The sequence below is a fragment of the Cygnus olor genome, chromosome 29, assembly GCF_009769625.2.
Source record: "Cygnus olor isolate bCygOlo1 chromosome 29, bCygOlo1.pri.v2, whole genome shotgun sequence".
In the NCBI taxonomy this organism is placed as follows: Eukaryota; Metazoa; Chordata; class Aves; order Anseriformes; family Anatidae; genus Cygnus; species Cygnus olor.
The window spans coordinates 2,193,325-2,219,715 of NC_049197.1; the positions used below are offsets into that span (position 1 = coordinate 2,193,325).

Sequence of the window (26,391 nt, forward strand, 5' to 3'; positions counted from 1 at the left end):
AACAAACAAAAAAAAAAAGCCCCAGAGCCGCCTCTCGCCCTCCTGTTTGTTGCCTGTTGATGTCCCCACGAGCTGTAGGACCGTGCGTGTTGCGTTACGAGAATAAAAAACTCACGTTTGGTAGACACCCGCTGGTCCGAGCCGTCTCTGGGGGGGCTGGGGGGGGGGGGGGGGCGGGCGGGGGCCCGGGGGGGCGGCGACCCCCCCCCCGCACCACGCCCCCCCCCCCCCCCCCCCACACACACAACAGAGGCCATCGCTTTTCTCGCCTTTTTTTATTATTATTATTTAAAAAGAAAACCAAACAAAAAAACTCCAAAAGGGGAAGGGAGGGAAGAAGGGGGAGCCGGGGGGGGTGTCCGGGGGGGGGGGGAGGGTTGGGGGGGGCGAGCCGGCCGGAGCGCGGAAGCAGGAGGAAGAAATACAAAACTAGAAACCTCTCGAGATTCTTAAAAAAAAGCAACTTAAAAACCTGTACAAAATGCGCTACGTATAAATTAAAGGGGGGGGGGGGGGGGCGCGCGAGGGGCTGGGGGGGGCCGCAGCATCTCGGCTGCAGCTCGCCCACACACACACACCCCCCACCCCCCAGCAGGCAGGACCCCAGCCCCCCCCCCCCCCCGGCAGCGGGGGGGGGGGGGGGCTCAGCGCCAGGACCCCCCGGGGGGGGGGGGGGGGGGGGGGGGGGGCATCTGCAGGGCTCCCTCTTTGGTTCCTTCCTTGGGGGGGGCCCCCAACCGGGGGGGGGGGGGGGGGGAGGGGTAGTGCTAGCAGCAACAAGAGCGGTGGGTGATGGCTGGAAACCAGGGGCGCTGCCAGCCTGGGGGGGGGGGGGGGGGCGGGGGGGGGGAGCAAAAGGCCATGAGCCCCCCCTCCCCCAGCAGACCTGGGCTGAGCACGCGCCGAGCTGTGGGGTGAGGTAGATGTGTGGCGGGGGGGGGAAGGGGGGGCCCTGCTGGCCGGGGGGTGGCCCCCTCGGCCCCCGGGGTGGGTCAGGGAGGGGGTCAGGGGACCCCCACTGCGCGGGGGGGGGGGGGGGCTGGAAGAACCGGTGGGGGGGCCCTGGACAGAGTTGGCACTGGGGGGGTGGGGAGGGGTGGGGGAGGCATGGCCAGCCCCAGAGCTGGAAGCAAAGAGGCGGGGGGGGGGGGGGGGGGGGGGGCGGGGCAGCTCAGCACCCCCGATCTTTGGTTAAAAGCAATGCCCCCCCCACCCCCCACCCCGCGGGCCCCCCCCTTGATTGTCGCTGCGCAAGCGGGGGGCACGGCGGGGGGGACGGGGGACTCGCTGCCCCCCAGAGAGGTGGGGGGGGGGGGGGGGGGCACAGGGTGAGTCTAAAGTGCCTGGCTGGCCCTTGGGGCGCCCGTCGCCAGTGGAAGCGGTGCGGGGGGGGGGGGGGGGGGGGGTTATTGCACTTGTCCTGCCCCCCCCCCCCCGGGCTGGGGGCAAGGGGCAGGGGGAGACATGCACAGCCCCAGGCCCCCCGGGACAGAAATGGCTGCGGGGGGGGGTAGAGGAGGGGCAGCACCCCCGGCCTGCTGGGGGGCTGGGGCCCAGGGAGCCAGGCCCTACTGGGGGGTGGGGGGTCTGTCACTGGACCCCCACCCCCCCCACACCCCTCCCCAAGCCAGGGGCACTGACCAGGCAGCAGAAGGCACGGGGAGGGCTCCGCAGCTCGGGGGGGGGGGGGGCCTGGCAGGGGGCTGCGGGCCGTGGAAGCACAAGGTGGGGGGGGGGCCGGGGCTGCTGCAGCTGGGGAGCCCCGCCCCCCCCCGAGGGGGTTCCTGTTTTTCTTTTTTTTTTTTTTTTTTTTTTTTTTCATTTTTTAGAAAATGCAGGAGGAAAAAAAGCCCTCCAAGGGGGGGGCGAGCCACGGGCCCCCACCCCCACCCCGGCCCAGGGCCCCTCGTTTCAGGCCCCCCCCCCCTTGCAGAGGAAGAGGAGGAGAGGAAGGGGCGACGTCGCCCGCAGTTGGCAGCGCTGCGGCGGGGGCGCCCGCGGCCCCCACAGCTGGGAGAGGGTGGGTGGGCTCCATCCCCGGGGGAGGGAGGGGGGGCAGCAGTGGGGGGGGGGTCCCTCAGTGCTGCTGCCCCCCCACCCCCCCCCCCAGTCCCACTGCTACTTGGGGTAGGGGTAAGGGAAGGCGCTGGGCTCGGAGGGCGACTCGACGGGGCCGTGGCTGTGGCTCGGTGCAGTGCTGCCGTCCTGTGGGGAGGCGGCGGTGGGGACCGGGCCGGGACCCCCCCCCAGCCACGAGGACCCCCCCCGTGCCCCCCCCCCCCCCCACGCCCAGCACTTACCTCCAGCGGGATGGCAGGCGGCACCGGGGGGTACGGCGGGAGGAAGGCTCCAGGCAGGGCGGTGGCAGGCACGTACTGGGGGTGGGGGGAGAAATGGGGGTGTCGGGGGGGGCACAACGTTGGGGGGGGGGGGGGGGAGGGGTGTCCTTACCGTGCCCGTGCTGCCCAGTGAGAGGTGGCCGAGCTGCTGGGCCAGGGGGGCCACCACGGAGGGCTGGAGGGGGACAGCGTGGTCCACGGCGGGGGCCAGCACCGCGCCCTGCACGGCTCCGTCAGCGGGGGGGGACCAGGGGGGCATTGGGGGAGGGGGGGGGAACACTGGGGGAGGGGCACTGAGGGGGAGGGGCGCGGGGGGGGGCACATGGGGCGGGGGGGATGCGGGGACCTGGGGCTGGGGGGGGGGGGCACAGGGAGGGGCAGGGTGGGGTGGGGTTGGGGGCGTGGCCAATCTTGTGGGCGTGGGCATGGGCAGGGTGGGTGGGGCATGGGTGTGGGCAGGGCCTTGAGCACAGTGGGTGGGGCAACAGCCACAGGGGGCGGGGCATGGACAAAGTGGGTGGGGGTGTGGCTGCAGTGGGCGGGGCTCTGGGCAAAGTGGGCGGGGCTCTGCCTTGGGCATGCCCTCGGGCAGGTGCGGGCGGTGACGTCCCGAGGGCGGGCCCCCCCCCCACTTCCTGCCCGGGCTCACCGTGGGCTGCACGAGGTAGGACGGGGGCATCCAGGCGGGGCTGTGCACCTGCGGAGCAGCCGGTGGGAGGGGGCCGGGGCTGCGACCCCAGGGGGTCCGGCCCCACAGGGACCCCCCAGCCCTGTGGAGACACCCCGGTCCCGCAGGGCCCCCCGCGCTGTCCCCACGTACCTGGTAGGAGGAGACGGGCGAGGGCAGGTAGGGGGCCAGGGCGGTGGGCGCGATCATCCTGGTGGGGGCCAGGCCGTAGGGTGCAGGGTAGAAGCTGCGGAGCACGGTGGGGGTTGGGGGGGGGGCGGGGGGTGGGGGGCGTGCAGCCAGCAGCCCCCCTCCCTCCGGCGCCACGGGGCACCCACCCGTTCTGCAGCGCTGTCGTGGGGTCGTAGGCCAAGGTCACGGTGCCCTGGGGGGACACAGCAGGGTTGGAGCTGCCCCATGGCTCCTTCGCTCCCAAGGGCGTCTGCCTCCCGGCAGGGATCCCCTTACCGCGTCCCCCTTCTGATCCCAAACTGCCCCCGCCCCTCCTGCTGCCCCCTAACCCCCAGCTCACCGCATCGCCCTCCCGGGCCCAGGCTCTCCCGTTGGGCACAAACTTGCCCTGGCTCTGCCGCTTCTTCTGCCCCCCGTCCGCGAACTTGCAGAGCAGCGGGTCCGGGGGGGCTGCGGGGGCAGGCCATCAGTGTCACAGTGTCACCACCCAGCCCCCGGCCGCCTCGGGCCCCTGTCTGCCCCCCCTCAGCCTACCTGGCACCCCAGGGGGTGTTTTGATGTACTTCCCGTTGAAGTGGGTGATGACAGCCTCGCACTTCTCCGTGGACTCCATCCTGGTGGGGGAGCGTGGCTGGGGCAGGGGGGCAGCACTCGGGGCCCTCCTGGGTGTCCCGGGGCCCGTACAGCCCCCCCCGTTGTTCTGCGTACCCCCCACCCCTACCACAGCCCCGTACCGTGCAAAGCCGACACCGCGGCTGGCCCCGTGGGGGTCCCGCAGGATGCGGGTCGAGACCACCTGCCCAAAGGGCTTCAGCAGCGCCTCCAGCTCCTGCTCGTCCACCCCCAGCGGCAAGTTGGAGATGTAGAGGTTGGTGGGGTCCTGCTCCTGTTGCTGTGTTGGGGGACGGGGGGGGGTCAGGGGGCCAGACGGGACCGGGATGACCTCGGAATGGGGGGGGGACAGTGGGGAGAGGGGCTCTGGGACCCCATACCTTGGCCATCTGCGCCTGCACCCCGCTGGCCTTCAGCGCTGTCACCGCCTTCTGGGCTGCCGTGGGGCTGTCGAAGTCGACGAAGCCATAGCCTGAAGGTTTTGGGGGGTGGGGGCACAGACATGCAGTTGGGGGAACCCCCAAAAGCAAGAGGGGGGACCCCAAAAGCCCTCTCCCCCCCCCACCCCCAAACCTTTGCACTTATTGGTCGTCTTATCCAGGATGGCTTTGGTGGAGACGATCTTCCCGTAACTGCGGGGAAATATTGGGGGGGGGGGGGGAGGGTCACCACCTGCAGCGCCCCCCGGTGCTTGTGTGCCCCCCCCGCCCCCAGAAGCACACACCCGCTGCCTGCCCGGCCCCACTCACGGCTGGCACAGCTTCACCAGGTCCTGGTCGGTGGTGCCGGGGTGCAGCCCGCGGATGTACAGGTTCGTCTTGCTCAGCTGCTCGCCCGCCCCCCCGGAGGGGCTGGGGCTGGGGGGGGGCATGGCTGGCGGCGGCGGCACATAGGGCTGCTGGGAACCGGGGGGGGAACGCCCGGTAAGAGCGGTTAAACCCCCCCCCGGTTTCCTTCCCCGGGCCGCGGCGGGGCCTGGCGGGGCAGGCCGCCGGGGGAGGTGGGGGCAGGGTTTTGCCCCCCCCCCCGTTTCCTTTTTTTTTGTTGTTGTTTTTGTTTTTGTTTTTACCTTTTGCCCCCCTTGCTGCAGGCGAACGCGGCCAGGCCGGGGCGCGGCGGCACCGAGAGCAGCATCCCCGAGCGCGCGGCGGGGCGGGCGGCTCCGCCCGGCGTCACGCGGGATCCGGGGCGGGCCCCGGCGGCCGGGTCCTAGCGCCCACCGGGCGGCCTCCCCTCCCCCCGCAACCCCCCCGCACCTTCACCGGGGCTAAACGCGGGGCTCGGGGGCTATCGCCGGGGCTCGGAACCCCCCCGGGGCCCGTGCGGGGCTCGCCCGCTGCGGAGGGTTTGGGGTGAGGCCGGTTGGGGCGCGCGGCCCCTTTAAGGCGGCCGAGCCCCGCCCGCTCGCCGCCGCCATTACGCCTCGGCGGGGCGGTCGCACCGCACCATGGGCGCGGCCATTTTGGATGCGCCGGTCACGTGCCCCCCCCCCCCAGCCCTCACGCCCGCCATCTTGGCGCCGCCCTCCCCCGGCACGTGACGGCGGACAGCCCGCGCCCCGCGCCTGAAGGCGGGCAGGGGGCCGCCATTTTGGCACCTCTCTTTACCCCTCCCCCTCCCCTCCCCAAAGGGCGAGGGGGGCCGGGGGCTCCTGGGGGCAGCACGGGGGGGGGGGGGGAGGGGGCAGGGAGCCTGGGGGGGGTCTTGGGGGACTTTTGTGAGGTCCTGGGGGGGCAGGGCAGGCCGCGGGGCCCTTCCCCACAGGGCCTGTGCCCCATGGAGGGGCTGCGATGGCGCCGTGGGGGCCCTGGGGGCGATGGTGGCGGGGCGGCCCCCCCCGGCCCCCCACCTCCCAGGGGCCGCGCACGGCGCCCGCCGCACGTCCGTCCGTCCGTCCGTCCGCCCCTTTGTGCAGGGAATGTTCTGGCTCTTTCAGGCCGGCCTGGCCGTGCTGAGCCAGGCCCTCGGGCACCGACCCCGCTGACTCACGCCACGTGCGGGTCGGGCTGCTGAGCTGGCAGGGACGTAGGGCCCGGCCCCCCTCCCCCCCCCCCCCCCCCGCGGGCAGCAGGGGCTGGGGGGCAGCGGCGGGCACAGGCTGCCGACCCCCCCCCAGCCACCAGCACCAATCCTTTCCTGCTGCCCCCCAGCACAGGGCGCAGCTGGGGGGTCCCCAGCACCCTCCTGGTGCTGCTGTGTGAGCGGGGCCGGCCCCGTCTACTGCCGGGGCTGCCCCCCCCATAAACACCCCACCCCACCCCCCATCTCCTTTCATCCTTGCCTTTCATCTCTTCCTTGGGGATGGCGCGCTGGTCGTCGTGGCAACCCCCCAAAGTGCCCCAGCTTGTTGCCATGGCACCCAGAGCACCTTGGGGTGCCCGAGCCCCATCCCAGGACCCCTGCAGCCCCCCCCCATGGCTGTGCCCCACGGGCAGCCCCCTCCTGTGCTCCAGCGATGCCCTGTGCCGAGCGTGGGGCCTTCCCCCCCCCCCCTTAATCCGGGAGAGTGGTGGGAAGAGCGGGGTGGGAGGTGCCCCCACCTTGGGCATCCTCTGCGCTCACCTCGGCCCTGCAGCTGCGCCATGGCCATCAGGGAGGTAAGGCCCCGGTACCCCTCGGACCCCCACCGGCCCCCAAGCCCTGACTGTGGGGTCCTGGGGTGGGGGTGGGCATCCCCTGCCGTGCCCCACAACCCCCCCGGTCTGAGGTCTCAGCCCCTAACCCTGTCGTGGGGGTCCCTGTGTGCCCCCAGCCATGGCCCTGACCCTGACCCCACCTCAGCACCCCCACAGTTGCCATGGCACCCCCCTCCTGCTGGGGCTGCTCCGGTTGCCATGGCGACCCAGTTGCCAATGTGCCTTAATGCCAAGGACCCCCCCCGTCACCACGGCTCCCGGCTGCTGAGGCATCCCGTTGCCATGGCACCCCATCACTTCGGTACCACATTGCTAAGGCGCCCCGTCACCGTGGCACCCCGTCACCATGGCAACCAGTCACCACGGTCCCCTGTCACCATGGCACACCTTCACCATGGCAACCAGTCACCAAGGTCCCCCGTCACCATGGCGCCCTATCACCAAGGTCCCCTGTCACCGAGGCGCCCTATTGCCATGGCGCCCCATCACCAAGGTCCCCCATCGCCATGGCGCCCCGTCACCTCACACCCCTCTCCGTGGCACCGCGGCGCCCTGCACCCCCAGGAGCTGCGCAGCGGCTGCTTCTGGCGGGCCGTGCTGGCGGAGGCGATGGCGACGCTCATCTTCGTGGGGGTGGTGCTGGGCGCCTCGGCGGCCCCCGGCCCCCTGGCACCGGCGCTGGCGGGGGGTCTGGCGGCCGCGGCGCTGGCCTGCGCCCTCGGGGCGCCCCAGGCCAACCCGGCGCTGACGCTGGCGCTGCTCTGCACCCGCAAGCTGAGCGCCCTGCGCGGGGCCGCCGGGCTCCTGGCCCAGTGCACCGGGGCCGTGCTGGCCTCCGCCGCCGCGCGCTCGGCGCTGCCGGACGATGCCAGCCTGGTCACCAGGGTGAGCGTCCCCCGTCCCCGTGCCTGTCCCCGTCCCGGTGCCGGCAGGCGCTGAGGCCGGGCTGTGGCCGCAGGTGAGCGCGGCAGGGACGGCGGGGCAGGCGTGGGGCTGGGAGACCTTCGCCACCTTCCAGCTGGCGCTCGCCGCCTTCGCCACCGCCGACCGGGCAGCCGGCCCCACCGGGCTGGCCCTGGGCAGCGCTGTGGCTGCCGGCGCCCTGGCTGCGGTAAGGACCCCCCCGTGTGCCCCCACCCCAGCCGTGGGGCTCCCGGCCCCATGCCCAGCCCTGACCCCCTGCCCCCAGGGGCCGTTCTCGGGGGGCAGCATGAACCCAGCCCGCTCGTTGGGGCCCGCCATCGTCACCGGCATCTGGGACGACCACTGGGTGAGTCGGCGGCACCCCCGGGTGTCGTGTCCCGTCCCCCCTTCCTCAAGACACCGCTGTGGGGATGGGTGCCCCTGGCTGCAGCGTGGAACTCCCCCGTCCCATCCTCCCCCCAGGACAGGGAGCTCTTCTCTTACCCTCAGCTGCACCCCCAGCTTGGGTCCTCCCAGTGCCCCCACCACAGGACAGGTCCCCCCCTGTCCCCAACCTTGGGGTAGGGCCCTCCTGGTGTCCCCATCCCAAACATGTGACCCCCCCCCGGGCCCTCACCCCTAGAGCAGGTCCCTCCAGTCAGCCTCTGTCACTGGTGTGCCCCCCCCCGGCCCATTGCCCCTATCCCTAGTGCTGTGCCCCAGCATCCCCTGGCACCCTTAGGGTACCCCTGCTCCCACGTCCCCCCTTCCTGGGGCACCCCCAGACCCTCACATCCCCCCGGCAGCCCCTGAGCACGTTCTCCCCCCCCCTTGGGTGCCCCCTGACCCGGCCTCCCCAGGTGTACTGGCTGGGGCCGGTGCTGGGTGCGGTGCTGGCTGGCTTCTCCTACGAGTTCGTCTTCGCCCCCGGTGCCTCGCGGGAGAAGCTGGGCGCCTGCCTCGCCTGCCGGGACGTGGCACTGGTGGAGGCCACCAGCCCGTCCCCCTCCTCGCCCCCCACCGCCCCCTCCAGGGGTCCCCCCCCAGCCGAGCGCGGCCAGGACACAGCCTGAGCCCCTGCAGCATGGGGACAAGGTGCCCGGCGCCCCCAGCAGAAGGGGGGACTGCGGGGGGGGGTGGGCTCCTGCTCCTTGCACCCCCCCCCCCCCCCCCCAAACCTTCTTCTTCCCCATGGGGATTAAAGGCAGCTTTGGGCCAGAGCTGGGTGCAGAGTGGTGCTGGGGGGCTAGGCGGGTCCTGGGGGGGGGGGTCGCTGGGGGGGGCCCTCCCTTCATCCCCCCAGCTGTGCCCACCCCCAGTGGCCCCACGGTGGGGGCCAGGGGCTGCTCCCGTCCCGTGCCGGGCGCTGAGCGCAGCAAAGCCTTTTGTCGCAGCCTCTGCAGCCCCGGCAGATTCCTGCGGGCGCCAATGGCCGGGCCCGGCCCTAATCCCCCCTGGCCGGGGGCTTAGCGCCCACTAAGCCAGGCTGAATAAACCAGCGGCGGGGCGGGGGGGCCACCACGGCCCCCGGGGGGGGCACCTGCAGCCCCCGGGATGTGGGGCTGAACCGGGGGCACCCCCAGCCCCCAGGATGTGGGGCTGGGCTGGGCTGGCTCCCAGCACTGCCCCCCTACAGTGTCACCCAAAACCTGGCTGGGGGGGGGGTCTCGGTGCTGCCCCCCCACCCCTCAAGCCTGGTGTTGACCCCAGGACCCACAGAGGGCACCTGTGGGTCAGAGCCAGCCCCCCAGGACAGCAGCCCCAGGGACGGGGGGGCGTGCAGCTCTGGGGGGTCCCTGCTCTCCTGGGGGCGTGGGGCTGCCCCAGGGGGGCACTGGGGTCCCGCACAGCCCTTCACCCACCCCCCCTATCCCGGGCAGCGAACTGGTTAAGGGGGGGTGGCGGCGGTGGGGTCCCACCCCCCGGGGCCGGCTGGGGGGGGCATATAAAGGTGGGTGCGGGCGGCCCCCGGGAGGGGAGCGGGGCCGTGGCGGGCAGCGGGGCCAGGCCATGCGGGAGCTGCGCTCGTCCTCCTTCTGGAGGGCCGTCCTGGCCGAGTTCCTGGGCAGCCTCCTCTACGCCCTGCTGGGGCTGGGGGCCTCGCTGCGCTGGGCCCCGGGCCCCCACGGCGTCCTGGGGGCCGCCCTGGCCTTCGGGCTGGCCCAGGCCACCCTGGTGCAGGCGCTGGGGCACGTCAGCGGGGGACACCTCAACCCGGCCATCACGCTGGCCTTCCTGCTGGCCTCGCAGCTCTCCCTGCCCCGCGCCCTGGGCTACCTCCTGGCCCAGCTGCTGGGCGCCCTGGCCGGGGCCGGCGTCCTCTATGGGGTGACACCAGCCCCCGTGCGCGGCACCCTCGGCCTCAGCGCGGTGAGCGGGGCAGGGAGAGGGCGGAGGGGTCCGGGGGTGCTGGGGGTTTGGGGCTGGGGGCGAGGGAACGGGGACCCTGGGGGTGTTTGGGGTACTGTGGGGCTGGGGGTAATGGGAGACTGGGGAGGTTTGGGGTGCTGGGGGGTCTGGGATGGCGTGGGGGAGGTTGATGGGCACTGGGCACCGGGAGGGGCTCGGGGGTGAGCAGCAGGTTGGGGGACGCCGGGAGGGGACCCCGGAGCCAGCAGGGATGCGGGAGCAGCTCTGGGTGCCGGCGGGCGCTGAGCCCCTCTCCCCCGCAGCTGCACCCCAGCGTGGGCCCGGGCCAGGGCACGGTGGTGGAGCTGCTGCTGACCGCCCAGTTCATCCTCTGCGTCTTCGCCAGCTTCGACGACCGCCACGACGGGCGCCCGGGCTCGGCCGCGCTGCCCGTCGGCTTCTCCCTCGCCCTCGGCCACCTCTTCGGGGTAAGGGCGGGGACCTCCCCGTACACCCGGAGACCCCGGTGGCGCCACCGCGGGGCGGGGGGAGCCGGCCAGCCCCCCACCGCCCCCTCCTTCCCCCCCCAGATCCACTACACGGGCGCCGGCATGAACCCCGCACGGTCCTTTGCCCCCGCCGTCGTCACCCGCAACTTCACCAACCACTGGGTAAGTGCAGGGGGGTCCCTGCCCCGGCCCGGCCCCGGGACCCCCGCAGCACCCCGCTCTGAGCAGAGGGGGCTGCCGGAGACCCCCCGGCGGGCAGGTCCCGGCCCCACCCCCCCCCCGTGCTTAGGACACGGGGACAGGGCACGGGGAGCCCCCAGCCCCGCTGCCCCCGGGTGGGCGTCCCCGGGGCCGGCACCGGAGCCCGGGGGGGGGGACCTCGGGGCCGGGGGGGGGCACGGGGGGGGGGGGCCGGGCCCGCTCCCACGCCGCCCCCCCGCAGGTGTACTGGGCCGGCCCGCTGCTGGGCGCCGCGGTGGCCGCGCTGCTCTACGAGTTCGCGCTGTGCCCGCGGCCGCGCAGCCTGGCCGAGCGCCTGGCCGTCCTCAAGGGAGAGCCGCCCGCCGCCGAGCCGCCGCCCGAGCCGCCCGCCGAGCCGCTGGAGCTGAAGACGCAGGGGCTGTAGGCCGGGCCCCGGGGGGGCGCCGGTACCGGGTCCCAGCGCCCGCCCGCGCCTTTGCAGTGACGGGGCCGCCGCGGTGCGTGTGGTGCGTGCGTGTGTGTGCGGCGCAGCGGGCGGGCGGCGGCGGCCACCGGCACCGGCACCGGGACCGAGCGGCCCGGTACGGCCGGGGTCGCCGGGACCGGGCCGGGGCCGCCCCGCCCCGCCCCGCCGCGGCGGGAGTTCTGTGTTCGGTGAATTAAACCTGCGCTTTATTTTGGTAACCGCTCTCGGCCAGCGCGGGGGGGGGAGGGAGAACGGGGAACCGGAGGGGGGCACGGGGGAACCGGGGGGAACCAAGGTGCTAGGGAACCAAAGCGCAGGGGACTGGGGCGCGGGGGGACCGCGGCACCGCCGGGCCCGGGCCGGGCCCGCGTCGCCACGGCAACCGCGCGGGGGCTGGCGGGAGCCTGGCCGTTCCCGCGCCTCAGGGGATGCCCCGCCCTCAGGGGCGGGGTCGTCCGGGGGCGGGGCCTCTGTTAAAAGGGCAACGCCGCGCCCGTGCTGCTGTCCGTAGGGCGCTGCGGGACCGGGGTGTCAGTAGGGGTGCTGGGCTCCACACCGCACCGCTCCGCTCCGCACCGCACCGCACCGCCCGGGTGCTGCCACCGAGGGAGGGGCTGCCGTGGCCCCCGCTCGTGGCGGGGCAGGCAGGGGCCCACAGGCCGGCTTGGGAAGGCGTTTCCCTTTGAAGCCCGGGGGCGGGGCGGGGCTCGCACCGCGGGAACTGGGGCGGTTGTGTAACGGAGCCGCGGGGGCGGCGGGGCCGGGCGCGGGGATTGGGACCGGGACCGGGATCGGGACCGGGACCGGGATTGGGACCGGGATTGAGCTTGACACCGGGGCCGGCACCGGCACCGGGATCAGCACCTGGATCAGGACCGGGACCGGGAGCGGGACCGGGATCAGCACCGGGTTCGGCACCGGGATCAGCACCTGGATCGGGACCGGGAGCGGGATCGGGATCAGCACCGGGGTCGGGATTGAGATCGGGATCGGCACCGGGACCGGGACCCGGACCGGCACCTGGATCAGGACCGGCACCGGGATTGGGATCGGGATTGGCACCGGCACCAGGGGAGACCCGAGCCCGCCCGGAGCCCCGGGACCGGGGACGGCCGAGCCGGGGCTGGCCCCCGGGGCTCTCTGACGGGGTCTTGCCAAAGGCTCCCGGTGCCCGGTGCCGCGCCACGCTGCATGGACTGGTACATGATGAACTGCGAGCTGCTGGCCACCTGCAGCGCCCTGGGCTACCTGGAGGGCGACGTCTACCACCGGGAGCCCGACTGCCTGGGTACGGGGGGCGGCGGGGGGCGGCAGGGCTGGGGGCGGCCGGGGTCTCACGGCCCCGTCCCCCCGCAGAGAGCATCAAGGACCTGATCCGGTACCTGCGGCACGAGGACGAGACGCGGGACGTCCGGCAGCAGCTGGGGGCAGCCCAGATCCTGCAGAACGACCTCCTGCCCCTCCTGGTGCAGTACCCGCAGGACAAGGTGCTCTTCGACGCCGTCGTCAGGTACCGGCAGCCCCCCAGGGTCGCTCCGGGCCACGGCGCCCCCTCCTCTTAAGAGCAGCAGGAATCCCACGCGCCCCCCGCATCCGCTCGCAGGCTGCTGGTGAACCTGACGCAGCCGGCTCTGCTCTGCTTTGGCAAGGTGCCGGCGGACGCCACCTCCCGGCACCACTTTCTGCAGGTCCTGTCCTACCTCCAGGCCTACAAGGAGGTGAGCCCGCCGGGCACGGGGCCCCCGGCACAGCCCCAGGGGAGGGGGGCTCTGCCAAGACCCCCTCCCCCGCGCTCATGCAGGGTTTTCTGCAGGCGTTCGCCAGTGAGAAAGTTTTTGGGGTGCTCAGCGAGAAGCTCTACGATGTGCTGCAGCTGGTGAGTCCTGGGTACGGCGGGGTTGGTGCTTGGGCTGGGGGCCCCCGGGGGCGGCCCAGGGGTCCCCAGGAGCCCTCACGGCTGTGCCGCTGCAGGACTGGGAGCAGCGGCAGGAAGAGGACACGCTGCTGATTGAGCGGATCCTGCTGCTGGTGCGCAACGTGCTGCACGTGCCCCCGGACCCCACGGAGAAGCAGGTACTGGGTTGGGGGCTGCGGTGGCTCCCCCCCAGGGCCTGGCGTTCCATGTGCTGAGCCCCCCCCAACTTCGGCCACCCCCCAGGATGTGGACGGCGATGCCAGCGTGCACGACCGGGTGCTGTGGGCGCTGCACATCAGCGGGATGGATGACCTGCTCAAGTTCCTGGCCAGTGCCCAGTCCGAGCAGCAATGGGCCCTGCACGTCCTCGAGATCATTTCCCTCATGTTCCGTGACCAGGTGAGCTGGGCTGAACCTGGGACCCCCCCAGAGCCCCCAGGCAGCGCTGACGGCTCTGCCACAGAGCCCGGAGCAGCTGGCAGCGCTGGGGCAGGGGCAGGCGGCCGCCGAGCGCGGGGAGGACACGCGGGAGCTGGAGACCCTGCGGCAGCGGGAGCTGGCGGAGAAGAGGGCCCGAGCGCTGCAGCGCCCATCCAGGTGAGGAGAGGGCTGGGGGGGCTGGGACCCCATCGCAGGGGTGGCAGCGCTCATCCCGTGCCCGCCAGGCACTCCCGGTTCCGCGGCTCCTACGTCATCCAGGGCCTGAAGGCCATCGGAGACAACGACGTCGTCTTCCACAAGGGGCTGCACAACGTGAGCATGGAGCAGGGGATGCAGCGGGAGGTGCAGGTGGCAGGGCACGAGTCAGGCTGTCCCCTCTTGTCCCCACAGCTCCAGAGCTACAGCCACGACCTGGGCAAGGAGCCGCGCCGGGTGCCGCGGCGGCGCTGGGCCCCCCCCGATCCCGGACCCTTGCGGCGCTCTGCCCGCAACGTCCGGCTCTTCCTCTGCCACTTCTGCCAGGACTTTCTGGAGGGCTGCTACAACCGCCTGATGCTGCTGGTCAAGGTGAGGGCAGGGGGGGGCCCGGCCCCTGCCCGGGGCAGCCCCACGCTGAGCCCCCCCTGTGCCCCCAGGACCAGCTGCTGCGGGAGAAGGCTCAGCAGCACGACGAGACCTACTACCTGTGGGCCACCGCCTTCTTCATGGCCTTCAACCGCAGCCGGGGCTTTCGTCCCGAGCTGGTGTCGGAGACGGTGGGCGTCCGCGCCTTCCACTTCATCGAGCAGAACCTCACCACCTACTACGAGATGGCGCTGATGGACAAGAAGGAGGCGGTGACCTGGGCCCGCAGGTGGGGTCCGCGTCCCCTCCCCGCTGCCGGGCTCCCCCCCGGGCTGTGCCCTGACACTGCCCGTCCTCAGGATGCACCTGGCCCTGAAGGCCTACCAGGAGCTGCTGCGGACGGTGCAGGAGATGGACCGCTCCCCCGAGCCGGCGGTGCGGGACAGCAGCCAGGTCATCAAGAGTGAGTCCGTCTGTCCGGCCGGCCCTGGAGCAGCTGCACCCCCTCCCAGCACCTGCTGATCCCTCCCCCCCCACATTCTCCAGACAACATCTTCTACCTGACGGAGTACCGTGAGCTCCTCCTCGCGCTTTTCCGCAAGTTTGACGAGACCAAGCAGCCGCGCGCCTTCTTGCGGGACCTGGTGGAGACAGCGCACCTCTTCCTGCGCATGCTGGAGCACTTCTGCCGCGGCCGCGCAGGGCTTGTGGTGCAGGTGGGCTGAGGCTGCACCCAGGGGGGTCAGGGGAGGGGGGGGGGTGGCCCCTCCTGACTTCTCTGTCTCGCCCCCCCAGAGCAAACGCGTGCGGAGGAAGAAGAAGCCACGGGCGCCTGCAGCCCTCGCCCCGCAGCCACCCAGCGCGGCCGAGCTGGAGGAGCTGTGGGCAGGGTTGGCCCCGCAGCTCCAGGCCTGCCTGCAGGTAGGGGAAGGATCCGGCCCCGCCACCACCCCCGGGTGTCCGTGGGGGCACAGGGTGATGCCATGTCCCCTCCCCAGGGCGAGGTGCCCCTCCCCGAGGACGTGGTGCCCTTCGACGCTGCCTCGGAGACGCCGGTGGAGGAGCAGCGCGCGGAGGCTCTGCTGCGGATCCAGGGCTGCCTGCGGGGTGCCCAGGCCCCTGAGGCCCTGCGGCTGCTCCGCTGCGCCAGGTACCGGCCCCCACCAGACCCCCCCACCTGGGCAGGGCACAGGGCTCCAGTGCCAGCCTGTGCCCCTCTCCCCCAGGGAAGTGTGGCCCGAAGGGGACGTGTTCGGCCCCTCTGGTGCGGGGCCGCCCGAGGAGACCCAGCTGCTGCGGGAGATCTTCTTCGCTGCCCTGCCCCGTGAGTCCCACGGCCAAATCCTGCCCCCGTGGCAGCGGGTCCTGGGCTGGAGACGCTCTGGGCCCTTAAAGCCACTCCCCCCGCAGGGCACGCGCCCCCTGAGGCCGAGGAGCCGGAGGAGCTCGAGGAAGAGGAGGTGGAGGAGGACGAGGAGGAGCAGACGGTGCAGGTGGCGGAGAAGGAGTTCAACTTCATGGACTACCTCAAGCGGTGAGGGGGGCCTGGCCCCGGGGGGGTGCTGGGGGGCAGAGGGGGAGCCAGCACAGCCTCGCTCACCAGTGCTGGGGGGGGGCCAGGTTCGCCTGCGCCCCCGTGGTCCGCGCCTGCGCGCTGCTGCTGCGGGGCTATGCCCAGAACAGCGCCCGCACCAACCACTGCGCCGCCCGCCTGCTGCACCGCCTGGCCCGTGACCTGCGCATGGAGGCCCTGCTCTTCCAGCTCTCCCTCTTCACCCTCTTCCACCGCCTCCTCAACGACCCCGGCGCTGCTGCCCACCAGGTCAGGGCCCTGCCCTCCCGACCCCTCTCCCGCAGCCCTCTGCAGCCCCCCGGCACCCCACAGCCCTTCTCTTCCCCCCCCTTCTCCAGGAGCTGGTGGCCCTGGCCAAGTTCATCCTGGGCAAGTTCTTCGCGCTGGCGGCCACCAACAAGAAGGCCTTCGTGGAGCTGCTCTTCTGGAAGAACCCCACGGCCGTCCGCGAGATGACTGAGGGCTACAGCTCCCTGCAGGAGGGAGAGGGGTGAGCGGGGCCGGCACGGGGGGCTGGGGAGGGCGTCGCAGCCCTCCCTCACCTCTCCTCCCCTCCCCTCCGCCTCTGTCCAGGGCTGCTGCGCGCAGGGCCCCTGCCTGGACCCCACAGGAGGAGCAGGCGCTGCGGGAGCTGTACTGGAAGTACAAGGAGGTGGAAGGTACAGGGGCGTCGGGGGGCAGCGGGACCCCCCTGGGGGGCTCCATCCCTGCAGCCTCTCCCCTCCCGCAGGCCAGGACGTCATCGCCGCCATCCTGGCCGAGCTGCCGGCGCCTGGGCGGACGCGGAGGCAGGTGGTGAAGCATTTGGTGAGGCTGGGGCTGGCCAGCAGCGCCAAGGACTTCCCGCAGCAGAGGTGAGCCAGGCCCCCCAGGGACGGGGGCAGCACCCTGCCTGGGGCGAGCGCCCATGGCTGTGCCCCCACCCCAGGAAGGGCACCCACATCGTGCTGTGGACGGAGGAGCAGGAGCAGGAGCTGGAGCGGCTCTTTGAGGAGTTCAGGGGCTCGGATGGTGAGCGAGGACGGGGACTCTGGGGTGGGACGAGTGGATCTGGTCCCCCGCTGACCCCTCCCCGCAGACGTCCTGGGGAACATCATGAAGAACCTGACGGCACGGCGGTCGCGGGCCCGTGTGGTGGAGAAGCTGCTGGGACTGGGGCTGGTGTCGGAGCGCAAGGAGCTGCACAAGAAGCGCCGGAGGAAGGGCCGCGGCCCCGAGCTGGTACAGGGGAAGGGCTGGGGAAGGGCTGGGGAAGGGCTGGGGGAGGCATCCCAAGGGTGCTGCCCCACCACAGGCACCCAACCTCCCCCTGGTCCCCGCAGGGTGAGGCGGATGCTCTGGTGGTGTCAGCCCAGGACAGCTCAGCAGAGGAGGGGGACAGCGAGGAGGAAGAGGAGGAAGAAGAGGAGGAAGCAGAGAGCGACCCCATAGAGGAGCACTGGGTGCCCGAGGAAGGGGCTGGGCAGGGCCTGGTGCATCTTCTGCATCAGGAAGGTGGGTGGGGGTGAGGGGCTTTGCCCCCCCCCCCCCCCCCCCAGATTTAAGCCCCCCAGTTGGGCTTGGCTGCAGGGGCCGGATCCTGTCTGAGCCCCCCTTCTCCCCAGGCCTGGCCGGGCCCCTGCAGTGGCTGGAGAACTGCCTGAGGAGGACGGCCGGGGACCGCGAGCAGGAGGGTGAGCGGGGTCAGGGCTCGGGGCCAGGGGCTGGGGCATGGGGCCGGGCTGACAGCGCTCCCCCTGCTCCAGGCCTGTCCTTCCCCGTGCCCCTGGTGCCTCTCTCAGAGGAGAACGAGGATGCCATGGAGGACCGGCGCTTCCGAGCCCTGCTAAGGGAGCTGGGGCTCCGTCCCCCCGCCAGTGAGCAGGTGAGGTCCCTGGCCCTGGCCCTGTCCCCCCAGGCCTGGCCCGGCCCTGCAGTGTCTCTCTTCTCCCCCCAGGAGTCCTTCTGGCGCATCCCCGCCACCCTCACCCCGCAGCAGCTGCGCCGCGCCGCCGCCTCCCTTGTCCACCATAGCCCCAACCCTGAGGGGCTCCCCCAGCACCCTGAGGGGCTGCCGGCGCCACCCAGGCACCCCCAGGCTCCTGCTTCAGGTGAGGATTTGGGCCGGGGGCGCAGGGATCAGGCTGGGGGTGCAGGAGCTGCCTCTGAGCCCCTCTTTGTGTACCCAGCAGCAGAGCAGCTGCCGGCCCCGCTCGGATCGGACTCAGAGAGGTGAGGCTGGGTTCTCGCGTGCTGGGTTGGGGGCACCAGGCACCTGGGTTCTCCCAGTGCCCCCCCAGGGCTGGGGGCCATCGGGCTTCCCTGACCATGTCCCCACTGCTGCAGCGAGGAGCCCGTCCCCGTCCCCCTGCAGTCGGGCAGCAAGAGGCGGCGCCAGCTCGACAGTGAGGATGAGGATGGTGGAAGCCCAGGTGGGTTCAGCCCCTCTGTCCCCATCTCCGCTGGCCTCCCCTGGCGGGGTTTCTTCCCCCGTCATGCCCCCTTGGAGCTGGACCTGTGTCCCTGCCCCTATCCGTGCCCTGTCCCAGGGCTCAGCCCCGTCCCTGACCCCTTCCCCCCCCCCGCAGAGGCAGAACCAGCCGCCGCTGCGCCCTGCTCAGAGGACGACGACGACCCCCAGCCTGCAGGGAGGCGGAAGCGTGCCCGCTGCCTGGAGGAGGAGGAGGAGGAGGACTGAGGGCCCCTACCTTCCCTTGGTGCAGCTGGGCTCTGGGCAGAGCTCCGGCACTTTGCTGCAGGTTTTTAAGCTGTTCTGAAGGGTGCTGTGACAGCAGGCTGCGGCTCCTGCCCCTGTCTCCATGCCCCACGTCTGTCCCCGTCTCCCTCTCTCCCCCCAGTTCCTTTTTTCCCCTGTTTTGTTCCGTTTCCTTCCCCCCATCCCTTTTATATCTGGAAAGAGACCCAATAAACGACTGCAGCTCTGGGCCGGGCCTGGTGTGGGGCTGCGGGGCCGGGCGTGCGAGTGGCCCCGTCCCCACGGCAGTGACCTGTGCCCCACTCCTGTCCCTGCGTGTTGCAACCGGCTCCTGATAACGGCGCCTATAAACGGGCCACGGGGGGCTTGGCCGCAGCAGCGGTGGCAGCAGAGGGGCGAGGGGACGCCAGCGGACGCAAGGGGGTGAGCTGGGGTGCTGGGGGGGCGTGGGGGGGCTGCAGCTGCAGGGGGCTGACAGCTCTGCCCCCTCTCCTGCCTCTACAGGCTGTCCTGGAGCTGCCGCCATGCCCCAGGCTCTGCTCTTCCTCCTCCTCCTCCTCCTCCTCCTCGGCCTGGGGGGCGGCAGCACCCACGTCCCCACCCCACTGGAGGCGGATGCGCGGGGGCTGCTGGCAGAGCTCGCCCCCCCCCAGGCGCTGCGGGGGCGCGGGGTCTCCTGCCGGGTCCTGCACCCTGAGGCCCTGCCCGGCTTCTCCCGGCTCCCCCCGCTGCCCCGTGCCCTGGCCCGCGCCGCCCTGGCCCTGGCGCTGAGCGGAGCCGCGTGCGGCCCCGAGGCCGAGGCAACGGTGCTGGGGCTGCACCGGGAGCTGGGAACGCCTGCGGCCACCGCCCTGCTGCGGGGGCTGGCGGGGCTCCGTGACACCCCCAGCCCCCGCGCCCTGCCCCTGCTCTTCAGCCTGGTGCACTTGGGGCACCCTGGCCCGGCTGGGCCCTGCAGCCCCAGGGCTGGCACCCCACCGCCGCCGCATGGGGTGCTGGCCCCAGGGCGCCGTGGGGCCCGTGCCTGGCCCCCTCGGTGCCGCCGCGCAGCCCGGGCCCGGCGGGACGGCGAGGACGATGCCTGCAGCCCGCCGGGGGAGCAGGAGGCCCACGGGGTGCTGGAGTGGGTGCCGGGCGTCAGCTTGTTCTACAACCTGGGCACCAGCATCTACTTCGCCTTCCAGGGCTGCGAGGTCCTGGCCTCCAAGCGGGCCCTGGAGGTGGCCCAGGACCTGGGCTACGCTGGCCTGGCCGCCCTCACCGCCGGTGCCAGCGGCCCCGTGGCCATGGGCCTGGGGCTGGGGCTGCAGCCAGGGCTCAAGGCCGGGGTGCGGGCACTCTTCGGCTACTTCACGGCGGAAGGGGAAGCTCCGACAGCCCCCGCTACCTACAGCGGCCCCGTCCTCATCGTCTGAATAAAGGCCCCGTGGGGCGCCTGGCTCTGTGTCCCTGTCCCTATCCCTGTCCCCATCCGTATCCCCGTCCCCATTCCCATCTCCTGTCCCCATCCCCACCCGTGTCCATGTCCCCGTCCCTATCCCTGCCCCTATCCCTGTTCCCATCCCTGTCCCTATCCCCCATTCCCATCCCCTGGCCCTGTCCCCATTCCCATCTCCTGTCCCCATCCCCACCCGTGTCCGTGTCCCCATCCCCATCCCCGCCCCTATCCCTGTTCCCATCCCCTGTCCCTATCCCCTGTCCCCATCCCTATCCCCGTCCCTATCCCCTTCCCTGTCCCCACCCCTGTCCCCAGCTCCTGTCCCCTGTCCCCCTCCCCTCCCGTGTCCCTGTCCCTGTCCCTACCCCTGTCCCCGGCCCCTGTCCATTGTCCCCTGTCCCCAGCCCCGGGTCACGGCGGGGCCGCCCTGCCCTGGGGCACGGGGACTTTGGCCCCGCGGGGCGGCCCGGCCTGGGTCACCCCGGCCCGGCCCAGCCCCGGGGGCAGCGGGACCCCGGCCCTGCACCGGCGGCCCCCCGGCGCTGCCCCCCCCCCAATCCCCCCGAGCCCCCCGGCGCCGCCATTTCCTCCCGCACCCCCCGCTGGCCACGCCCACGTCGTGGCCACGCCCCCAAGCCCCGCCCATTCAGGCCCGTCCCGACTGATCCCGCCCCCTCGTGGCCCCGCCCTCTGACGTCATTTCGGGGAAGCCGGCACCCCCGCAGGAACCCGCGTTCAGCCGGCTGGGAGGGGGGCGTGGCCGCGCCGCCGCGCTTCGCCAATCGCGGCGCGGAGCGGGGAAGGGGCGTGGCCTGGGCGCCTTCCTGCCCCGGGAGTCGCGGAGAGCGCCCAGGTGGGCGCGGGGGGGCCCGGCGGGGCGGGGGAGGGGGTCCCGATCGGGGGGTGACCCCATGGGGGGGTGTCCCCTTCCGGGGGGGGGTCCCGGGCGGGGAGTGTCACCTGCGGGGGGGTCCCGATCGGGGGGTGTATTCTGCGGGGGGGGTCCCGAAGCGGTGGGGGGGTCCGATCGGGGGTTGTTCCCGTGGGGGGGGTGTCCCCTGCAGGGGGGGGTCCCGATTGGAGGGTGTCCCCTGCTGGGGGGGGTGGTCCCGATCAGGGAGTGACCCCATGGGGGGGTGTCCCCTGGGGGTGGGGGTCCCGATCGGGGGGTGTTCCCTGCAGGCTGTCCCCTGCGGGGGGCTCCGGGCGTGCTCGGGGGGCTCCTTTCCAAAGGAGGGGGTCCGGGGTGGGGGTCACTGGTGGGCGCCCCATTTTAGGGAGCAGGTCCCCACGGGGCTGCTGCTGGGGGGGCTGCGAGGAGCCGCCTGGGGAAGGGGCCTGGGGGGTTCTGCTGGGGGGGGAGTGTCCCAGGAGGAGGGGGACTGGGAGGGGTCGGGCAGGGGAGTGCGGGGGGAGCGGGCGATGAGTTCACCAATTCAGCCCCCATCTGGCCCTGCGGCCAGCGGGGGGTCCGTGGGGCTGCCCTGACACCCTCTCATCCCCCCCCCCCCCGACACCCCCCACCCCCTGATGCCCCCTCCCTGCAGCATGGCGCAGTGGCAGGAGGTGCAGAACCTGGCCAACACCCACCTGGAGCAGGTGCACCAGCTGTACGCCGCCGCCGCGCTGCCCATGGCGGTGCGGCAGTGCCTGGCCGCCTGGATCGAGGACCAGGACTGGTACGGGGTGGGGGCGGAGGGAGGGGGAATTGGGGCTGGGGGCACGCGGCCGGGCCGGGCGGGCGCTGAGCTGCGGTGCCCGCAGGCTGCAGGCGACGGAGCCGCTCTCGTCCCACGCCCGGATGCTCTTCCACTCCTTGCTGGCGCTGCTGGACGAGCGCCTGGGCAGCCTGGGGCTGGGCGACGAGGACTTCATGCTGAAGCACAACCTGCGCAAGGCGCGCCGGGACCTCCAGGTAGGCAGCGGGGCTTGGTGGGGGGCGGGGTTGGGGCTCCGTGCCCGCTGACCCCCCCCCCCGTTCCCCGCAGGCTGCTTTTGAGGAGTGCCCGGAGAGCTTCGCCAACCTGGTGGCCAACCTGCTGCAGGAGGAGCGGCGGATCCTGCGCCTGGGGCAGGCGGGGGGGCAGGTAGGCTGGGCCCCCCCCCCGGGTGGCAGGGCCCCCCCCAGGCAGCAGGGCCGAGCCAAATGGTGCCCAACGCCCCCCGTACCTCCGCAGGGGGAGGCCGCCCCGGCGCCCAGCACACCCCCAAAGAGTGACCGGGAGCAGGAGATCCAGCGGCGCCTGGCTGAGTTCCACACAGCCCTGCAGGTAACGTCCCCCTCGGCACCCCCAACCCTGCGGGGGCTGCCCGGACCCTCACACCCTCTGTCCCCAGGAGGCCGAGCGCACCTTCCGGCACCTGGAGGACCTGCAGGATGCCTTTGACTTCTGCTACAAGGTGCACTACCTGCCAGGTAGGGCCCGATCCTGCTCGTCCTGGGGGGGGGGATGTTGCCAGCGCTGCCCTGCGCCCCCCCAACCCTCCCACCCCACTGCCTGCAGGCCAGGACCAGACTAACGACCCAGAGTACATCCGCCAGGTCCAATCCCTCCAGGCCAAGCTGCAGAACCTGGACCGGCAGCGGCGGGTGAGGGGGGGCTGGGGCTGGACCCGGGGCCGGGGGGGGGCTGCAGCCGCTCCGTGCCCCCACTCAGGGCACGTGTCCCCCTGCAGGAGGTGGTGGCGCAGATGCAGCAGCTCCTGGGGCGCAGCGAGACCCTGCGGGACTTCCTGCAGCAGGAGCTGAAGGCCTGGCAGGAGCGGCAGCAGCGCAGCTGCCTGGGGGCCCCCGTGGACACCCGCCTGCACCAGCTGGAGGCCTGGTAGTGACGGGCCGGGGGGGGCTGAGTGGGGGGCGGCCGGACCCCGCTGACTCCCGAGGGGCACCCGCAGGTTCACGGCGCTGGGCGAGGGGCTCTTCCAGCTGCTGCAGCTGCTGCAGGCGCTGGGAGAGCTGCAGCAGAAGGTGACCTATGAGCGGGACCCGCTGCAGGCAGAGACGCCCCTCCTGGAGACGCGGCTGCGGGAGCAGCTCACCTGCCTGCTGCAGAGGTGGGGGCAGCGGGGGGGGGCCAGGACCAGGGGCGGGGGCTGTTCTGACCGCCTCCTTCCCGTGCCCCCAGCGCCTTCGTGGTGGAGCAGCAGCCCAGCATGCCCAACACGCCCAAGCGGCCGCTGGTGCTGCGCACGGCCAGCAAGTTCTGCACCCGCGCCCGCCTGCTGGTCCGCCTGCACGACCGCAACCACCGCATGGAGGCCACGATCCACATCGACAGGTCGGCACCCACCAGGCTGAGGTCTCCCACGCAGCCCGGGGCAGTCCCCGGTCCCCCTGCCCCACCGGGTGGGCCTGGGTCCCAACCCCGCTGACTCTGCGTTGTCTCTTGCAGGGACCCTCCGAAGACACGAGGGTGAGAGCCGAGCGCCAGCTGTGGTGGGCAGGGCTGGTGCCCACCCAGGGGTCCCAGCTTCCCCAGGGGTCCTGGCAGCCCCCCCCCCACACAGCCTCTCTCCACCCCCTCAGGTTTCGCAAGTTCAACATCCTGACTTCAAGCAGCAAAACCCTCCTGGCCGGGGACAGCCCCCGGGAGGGGCTGATCTGCGACTTCCAGTACCTTGTACGAGCCCCGGCACCTGGGTCCCCATGGGGCTGGGCAGCGGGAGAGGACCCCGGCCCGAGCCCCTGCCCCAGGCCCCGTGCTGACCCTGTCTTGCCCCACAGACGCTGAAGGAGCAGAAGATCAGCGGGTCAGGCAAGGGCAGCAAAGGCTCCAATGAGGTGGGTACAGGGTTACGGGGCAGCGGGGGCACGGGGTGGCCGGCAGCTCACGGTGCCCCGTCTGCGCAGGGTCCCCTGGCCGTGACAGAGGAGCTGCATCTCATCACCTTCACGCTGGCGTACGCGTACTGCGGGCTGGAGATGCAGCTGGAGGTGAGGGCAGGGGCCTAGGGGGGCTGGGTGGCCAGGAACCACCCGGCCTGACCTCCTGCTCCCCCCACAGACCTCCACCCTGCCCTTCGTCATCATCTCCAACAGCAACAACCAGCTCTCCAGCGCCTGGGCCTCCATCCTTTGGTTCAACATGCTCAGCCCCAACCCCAAGGCAAGCGGGACCCGTGCGGCCCCACGCTGTCTCCCCACTGCCTCCAGCCCCGTGTCTCCCTCCAAGCCCCATCTCCCTATACCCTGGTGTCCTGGTGTCCTGTCTCTGCTCCAGGCCCACTCTCTGTCCCCGTGTCCTGTCCTGGGCTCCTGTTCCCAGTCCCTGTCTGAGCTGTCCCTGGTTCTGGTCCCGGTCCCACCCCATGCCCTGTTCCTGTATCTGTCCCCTGTCCCTGCCCCGTGCCTTGTCCTCAGCCTGGTCCCTGCCCCGTGTCCCTCATCCCCCATCCCTGCAGGACCAGCAGTTCTTTGCCACGCCGCCCCCAGCGCCCTGGCCCCGGCTGGCCGAGGTGCTGAGCTGGCAGTTCGAGAGCGTGGCCGAGCGGGGCCTGAGCCGGGAGCATCTCCACATGCTGGCCGAGAAGCTCCTTGGTAAGGTCGGGCGTCAGCCCCCCCAGCCCTGCTGAGCACCCAGGCTGGAGCTGTGCCCCCCGCCTCATCCCGCTCTCACCTCCCCAAGGCTCGAAGCCGTCTCCGGAGAGCGTCCTGTCCTGGTCCAAGTTCTCCAAGGTGAGCAGCGCCCGGTCCTGCGCGCCCCCAGGTCCTGCACGCCCCAGTCCTGCACGCCCCACGGTCCTGCGTGCCCCCCCTCACGCACCCGCTCCCGCAGGACGGCGCCGCCGGCTTCTCCTTCTGGGCCTGGCTGGACGGGATCCTGGGCCTGCTCCAGGAGCACCTCAAGAAGCTCTGGAAGGACGGGTAGGGCTGGGGCTGGGGGGCCGGGGGGCTGGGGGCCGCAGTGGCTGACGGCACCTCCCCCAGCCTCATCCTGGGCTTCGTGAGCCGCAAGCAAGAGAAGAAGCTGCTGAAGGGGAAGCGGACGGGGACGTTCCTGATTCGCTTCAGCGAGAGCATCCTGGGGGGGGTCACCTTCACCTGGGTGGAGCATCCTGAGAGTGGTGAGCGTGCCCCCCCCCCCCCCGGCGCAAGCCCCTCACCCCGGCCTCAGGCCTCCCCTCCGCTGACCCCCAGCACCCCATCCCGCAGGGCGCCCTGCCTTCCGGGCCGTGGTTCCCTACACCACCGTCGAGCTGGCTTCCCTGGCGCTGCCCGACATCATCCGCGACTACCAGCTGCTGGCCGAGGAGAACATCCCCGAGAACCCGCTCCTGTTCCTGTACCCCGACACCCCCCGTGACGAAGCCTTCAGTCCCTACTACAGCCAGCGGCAGGAGGGTGCGGCACCGTGCGGCGCGGCTCGGCGCAGTGCAGACGGAGCGCCCGCCGCCCCCTCCAAACTCTCCTCTCTGCCCCCAGGGAGCCTGACAGAGAAGAAGGAATACCTGAACCAGCGCCTCATCCGCGTGTCCTCCAGGTGAGGCAGGGGGACGGCTCAGTCCCCGGAGGGGGAAACCCCTCTCATCCCTGGACCCCAACCCTGACCTTGACCCGGACCTGCCCTCTCTCCCTGCAGGCAGGCCAACGAGTCATGGCAGACAGAAGAGGAGTTGGTAGTTGCCACAGAAAACCTGGAGACGCTGCAGCTGCAGCCCAGCGGGTTGGGATCACTGCAACCCACCAGCCCCGGGACACTGCCGGTGGTGGCCGGGAGCCCAGGAACACTGCAGCCCGTGAGCCCAGGGACGCTGCAGGTGGTGGCTGGGAGCCCAGGGATGCAGCAGCCCCTGGGACCAGGAACACTGCAGCCCGTGAGCCCAGGGGTGCTGCAGGTGGTGGCCGGGAGCCCGGGGACGCAACACCCCAGGGGACCAGGGATGCTGCAGCCAGGGTCCCGGGGCCCAGAGACACCACCGCTGGTGCAAGTGGGCCCAGGGGGCTTGGAGATGCTGCAGGCAAGGACCGGGGCGCAGGAGCCGCAGCTGGTGCTGCAGCTCATCCCTGAGGGCCAGGGGACGCTGCAGGTGGGGCCAGGGGGCTTAGGGACGCTGCAGGTGCTGCCCGGGGGTACAGGGATGCTGCAGCAAGGGGGTGCTGGGGACCGAGGGACGCAGCAAGTGGCAGCTGGGGCCATGGAGCCACAGATGCTGTTGCAGCTCATCCCCAAGGGCCAGGGGATGCTACAGGTGGGAGCAGGGGACTTGGGGACTCTGCAGGTGCTGCCCGGGGTGGTGGGGACGCTGCAGTCAGCGCCCAGGACCATGGGGGTGCTGCAACAAGTGGGAGCTGGGGACCAGGGACTGCTGCAGCCAGGCCCTGGCACTGCGGAGCCACTGCCAGTCACAGATGATCAGGGGCTGCTGCCAGCGGGGCTGGGGGACCTGGGGCCGGTGCTTCAGGGCCAGGACATGCAGGAGCTGCTGCAGTTCCTGGAGCAAGACCTGGAGCCGGGCACGGGGACACTGGAGACGCTGGAGGCAGCGGAGCTGATGCCTAACATGGACAGCGGGCTGGGGCAGATGGACGCCAGGTTGGGGGGTGAGTGCCTGGGGCTGGGGGAGCTGGGGGCCACGGGGGTCCCGCAGCATTGACCCCCCTGCGTCCCGCAGGCAGTGCTGCGCTCCTGGACCCCCGCGACCCCTTCCTGCCACAGCCCGAGGACACAGCCCTGCCTGCCACCAGCTCCCTCTTCACCGTGGACACCGACTTTCCCCCGCTCCACATCGATGCCAGTGATTTCCAGTGACTTGCCCCCCCCAGCTCCCCCTGTAAATAAACCCTTTTCCCCCCAGCTGACCCTGGTGCTTCGTGGGGCAGCCCTGGGTTCAGCCCCGCAGCAGACAGCAGCTCCTCATTGTTCAGCCCTTTATTAGAAACCCATAAATACC

At 72.3% G+C, this 26,391-nt stretch overlaps 6 protein-coding genes across 11 annotated transcripts; 5 read left to right on the top strand and 1 right to left on the bottom strand.

Moving 5' to 3' along the window:
* Positions 1–1,827: 1,827 nt before the first annotated feature.
* On the bottom strand, positions 1,828–5,193 carry RBMS2 (RNA binding motif single stranded interacting protein 2). Of its 4 annotated transcripts, none has more exons than XM_040539542.1 (13): positions 4,881–5,175; positions 4,560–4,710; positions 4,384–4,442; positions 4,191–4,282; positions 3,933–4,090; positions 3,733–3,812; positions 3,539–3,648; positions 3,345–3,391; positions 3,160–3,253; positions 2,989–3,036; positions 2,452–2,559; positions 2,301–2,375; positions 1,828–2,205 (listed from the first exon to the last, which is right to left on the bottom strand). In XM_040539542.1, exons 1-13 carry the CDS (start codon positions 4,942–4,944, stop codon positions 2,119–2,121), a joined length of 1,173 nt encoding a protein of 390 aa, XP_040395476.1. In that variant the 5' UTR covers positions 4,945–5,175; the 3' UTR covers positions 1,828–2,118. The 4 variants fall into 4 exon arrangements, with proteins under 4 accessions (XP_040395476.1, XP_040395479.1, XP_040395478.1 ...); XM_040539545.1 differs by having other exon boundaries at positions 2,068–2,205; positions 3,933–4,027; positions 4,881–5,193; XM_040539544.1 differs by having other exon boundaries at positions 2,068–2,205; positions 2,452–2,514; positions 4,881–5,183.
* An 846-nt stretch (positions 5,194–6,039) lies between these two features.
* On the top strand, positions 6,040–8,582 carry LOC121061159 (aquaporin-2-like). Its single transcript, XM_040539593.1, is given in 5 exon segments — positions 6,040–6,407; positions 7,011–7,337; positions 7,339–7,557; positions 7,636–7,716; positions 8,210–8,582. Coding segments are annotated over 5 exon segments (1,023 nt in total). The 5' UTR covers positions 6,040–6,224; the 3' UTR covers positions 8,423–8,582.
* A 595-nt stretch (positions 8,583–9,177) lies between these two features.
* On the top strand, positions 9,178–11,091 carry LOC121061138 (lens fiber major intrinsic protein). Its single transcript, XM_040539567.1, has 4 exons — positions 9,178–9,719; positions 10,022–10,186; positions 10,289–10,369; positions 10,650–11,091. The coding sequence occupies exons 1-4, from the start codon at positions 9,360–9,362 to the stop codon at positions 10,830–10,832; spliced, it is 789 nt and encodes a 262-aa protein (XP_040395501.1). The 5' UTR covers positions 9,178–9,359; the 3' UTR covers positions 10,833–11,091.
* Positions 11,092–11,925: 834 nt separating this feature from the next.
* TIMELESS (timeless circadian regulator) lies at positions 11,926–18,291 on the top strand. 2 transcript variants are annotated; one of them, XM_040539449.1, is made up of 29 exons: positions 11,926–12,162; positions 12,231–12,384; positions 12,478–12,592; positions 12,688–12,750; positions 12,846–12,947; positions 13,033–13,188; positions 13,253–13,386; positions 13,455–13,542; positions 13,621–13,797; positions 13,866–14,083; positions 14,154–14,257; positions 14,341–14,510; positions 14,590–14,715; positions 14,793–14,944; positions 15,021–15,118; positions 15,205–15,328; positions 15,415–15,616; positions 15,706–15,857; positions 15,941–16,026; positions 16,098–16,221; positions 16,296–16,378; positions 16,446–16,588; positions 16,690–16,861; positions 16,972–17,040; positions 17,113–17,231; positions 17,304–17,457; positions 17,536–17,578; positions 17,693–17,778; positions 17,935–18,291. In XM_040539449.1, the coding sequence occupies exons 1-29, from the start codon at positions 12,066–12,068 to the stop codon at positions 18,042–18,044; spliced, it is 3,621 nt and encodes a 1,206-aa protein (XP_040395383.1). In that variant the 5' UTR covers positions 11,926–12,065; the 3' UTR covers positions 18,045–18,291. The 2 variants fall into 2 exon arrangements, with proteins under 2 accessions (XP_040395383.1, XP_040395384.1); XM_040539450.1 differs by having other exon boundaries at positions 17,539–17,578.
* Positions 18,292–18,335: 44 nt separating this feature from the next.
* APOF (apolipoprotein F) lies at positions 18,336–19,502 on the top strand. Its single transcript, XM_040539560.1, has 2 exons — positions 18,336–18,485; positions 18,567–19,502. Exon 2 carries the CDS (start codon positions 18,587–18,589, stop codon positions 19,475–19,477), a length of 891 nt encoding a protein of 296 aa, XP_040395494.1. The 5' UTR covers positions 18,336–18,485; positions 18,567–18,586; the 3' UTR covers positions 19,478–19,502.
* Positions 19,503–20,191: 689 nt separating this feature from the next.
* STAT2 (signal transducer and activator of transcription 2) lies at positions 20,192–26,293 on the top strand. Of its 2 annotated transcripts, XM_040539457.1 has the most exons (23): positions 20,226–20,353; positions 21,048–21,179; positions 21,265–21,415; positions 21,489–21,587; positions 21,678–21,770; positions 21,838–21,916; positions 22,005–22,090; positions 22,177–22,325; positions 22,396–22,554; positions 22,626–22,778; positions 22,893–22,913; positions 23,027–23,120; positions 23,225–23,281; positions 23,351–23,434; positions 23,505–23,606; positions 23,902–24,037; positions 24,126–24,175; positions 24,276–24,364; positions 24,428–24,564; positions 24,653–24,841; positions 24,923–24,980; positions 25,080–26,041; positions 26,113–26,293. In XM_040539457.1, exons 2-23 carry the CDS (start codon positions 21,049–21,051, stop codon positions 26,247–26,249), a joined length of 3,216 nt encoding a protein of 1,071 aa, XP_040395391.1. In that variant the 5' UTR covers positions 20,226–20,353; position 21,048; the 3' UTR covers positions 26,250–26,293. The 2 variants fall into 2 exon arrangements, with proteins under 2 accessions (XP_040395390.1, XP_040395391.1); XM_040539456.1 differs by having other exon boundaries at positions 20,192–20,353; positions 24,653–24,980.
* The last annotated feature ends 98 nt before the right edge of the window (positions 26,294–26,391 follow it).

What these genes read in the sequence shown, in the direction of transcription:
- RBMS2 (XM_040539542.1), bottom strand. Translation starts at nt 4,944, where the DNA reads ATGCTGCTCTCGGTGCCGCCGCGCCCCGGCCTGGCCGCGTTCGCCTGC. An exon ending in CTGGTGAAGCTGTGCCAGCC is followed by an intron (nt 4,443 to 4,559) that starts GTGAGTGGGGCC and finishes ATTTCCCCGCAG; the next exon opens with TTACGGGAAGATCGTCTCCA. An exon ending in CGCCTGCCATCCCGCTGGAG is followed by an intron (nt 2,206 to 2,300) that starts GTAAGTGCTGGG and finishes GCCTCCCCACAG; the next exon opens with GACGGCAGCACTGCACCGAG.
- LOC121061138 (XM_040539567.1), top strand. Translation starts at nt 9,360, where the DNA reads ATGCGGGAGCTGCGCTCGTCCTCCTTCTGGAGGGCCGTCCTGGCCGAG. An exon ending in GCACCCTCGGCCTCAGCGCG is followed by an intron (nt 9,720 to 10,021) that starts GTGAGCGGGGCA and finishes TCTCCCCCGCAG; the next exon opens with CTGCACCCCAGCGTGGGCCC. An exon ending in CCCTCGGCCACCTCTTCGGG is followed by an intron (nt 10,187 to 10,288) that starts GTAAGGGCGGGG and finishes TTCCCCCCCCAG; the next exon opens with ATCCACTACACGGGCGCCGG.
- TIMELESS (XM_040539449.1), top strand. Translation starts at nt 12,066, where the DNA reads ATGGACTGGTACATGATGAACTGCGAGCTGCTGGCCACCTGCAGCGCC. An exon ending in CGGACCCCACGGAGAAGCAG is followed by an intron (nt 12,948 to 13,032) that starts GTACTGGGTTGG and finishes GCCACCCCCCAG; the next exon opens with GATGTGGACGGCGATGCCAG. An exon ending in CCCTCATGTTCCGTGACCAG is followed by an intron (nt 13,189 to 13,252) that starts GTGAGCTGGGCT and finishes GCTCTGCCACAG; the next exon opens with AGCCCGGAGCAGCTGGCAGC.
- APOF (XM_040539560.1), top strand. Translation starts at nt 18,587, where the DNA reads ATGCCCCAGGCTCTGCTCTTCCTCCTCCTCCTCCTCCTCCTCCTCGGC.
- STAT2 (XM_040539456.1), top strand. Translation starts at nt 21,049, where the DNA reads ATGGCGCAGTGGCAGGAGGTGCAGAACCTGGCCAACACCCACCTGGAG. An exon ending in CTGCACCAGCTGGAGGCCTG is followed by an intron (nt 22,326 to 22,395) that starts GTAGTGACGGGC and finishes GGGCACCCGCAG; the next exon opens with GTTCACGGCGCTGGGCGAGG. An exon ending in GGTGGAGCATCCTGAGAGTG is followed by an intron (nt 24,565 to 24,652) that starts GTGAGCGTGCCC and finishes CCCATCCCGCAG; the next exon opens with GGCGCCCTGCCTTCCGGGCC.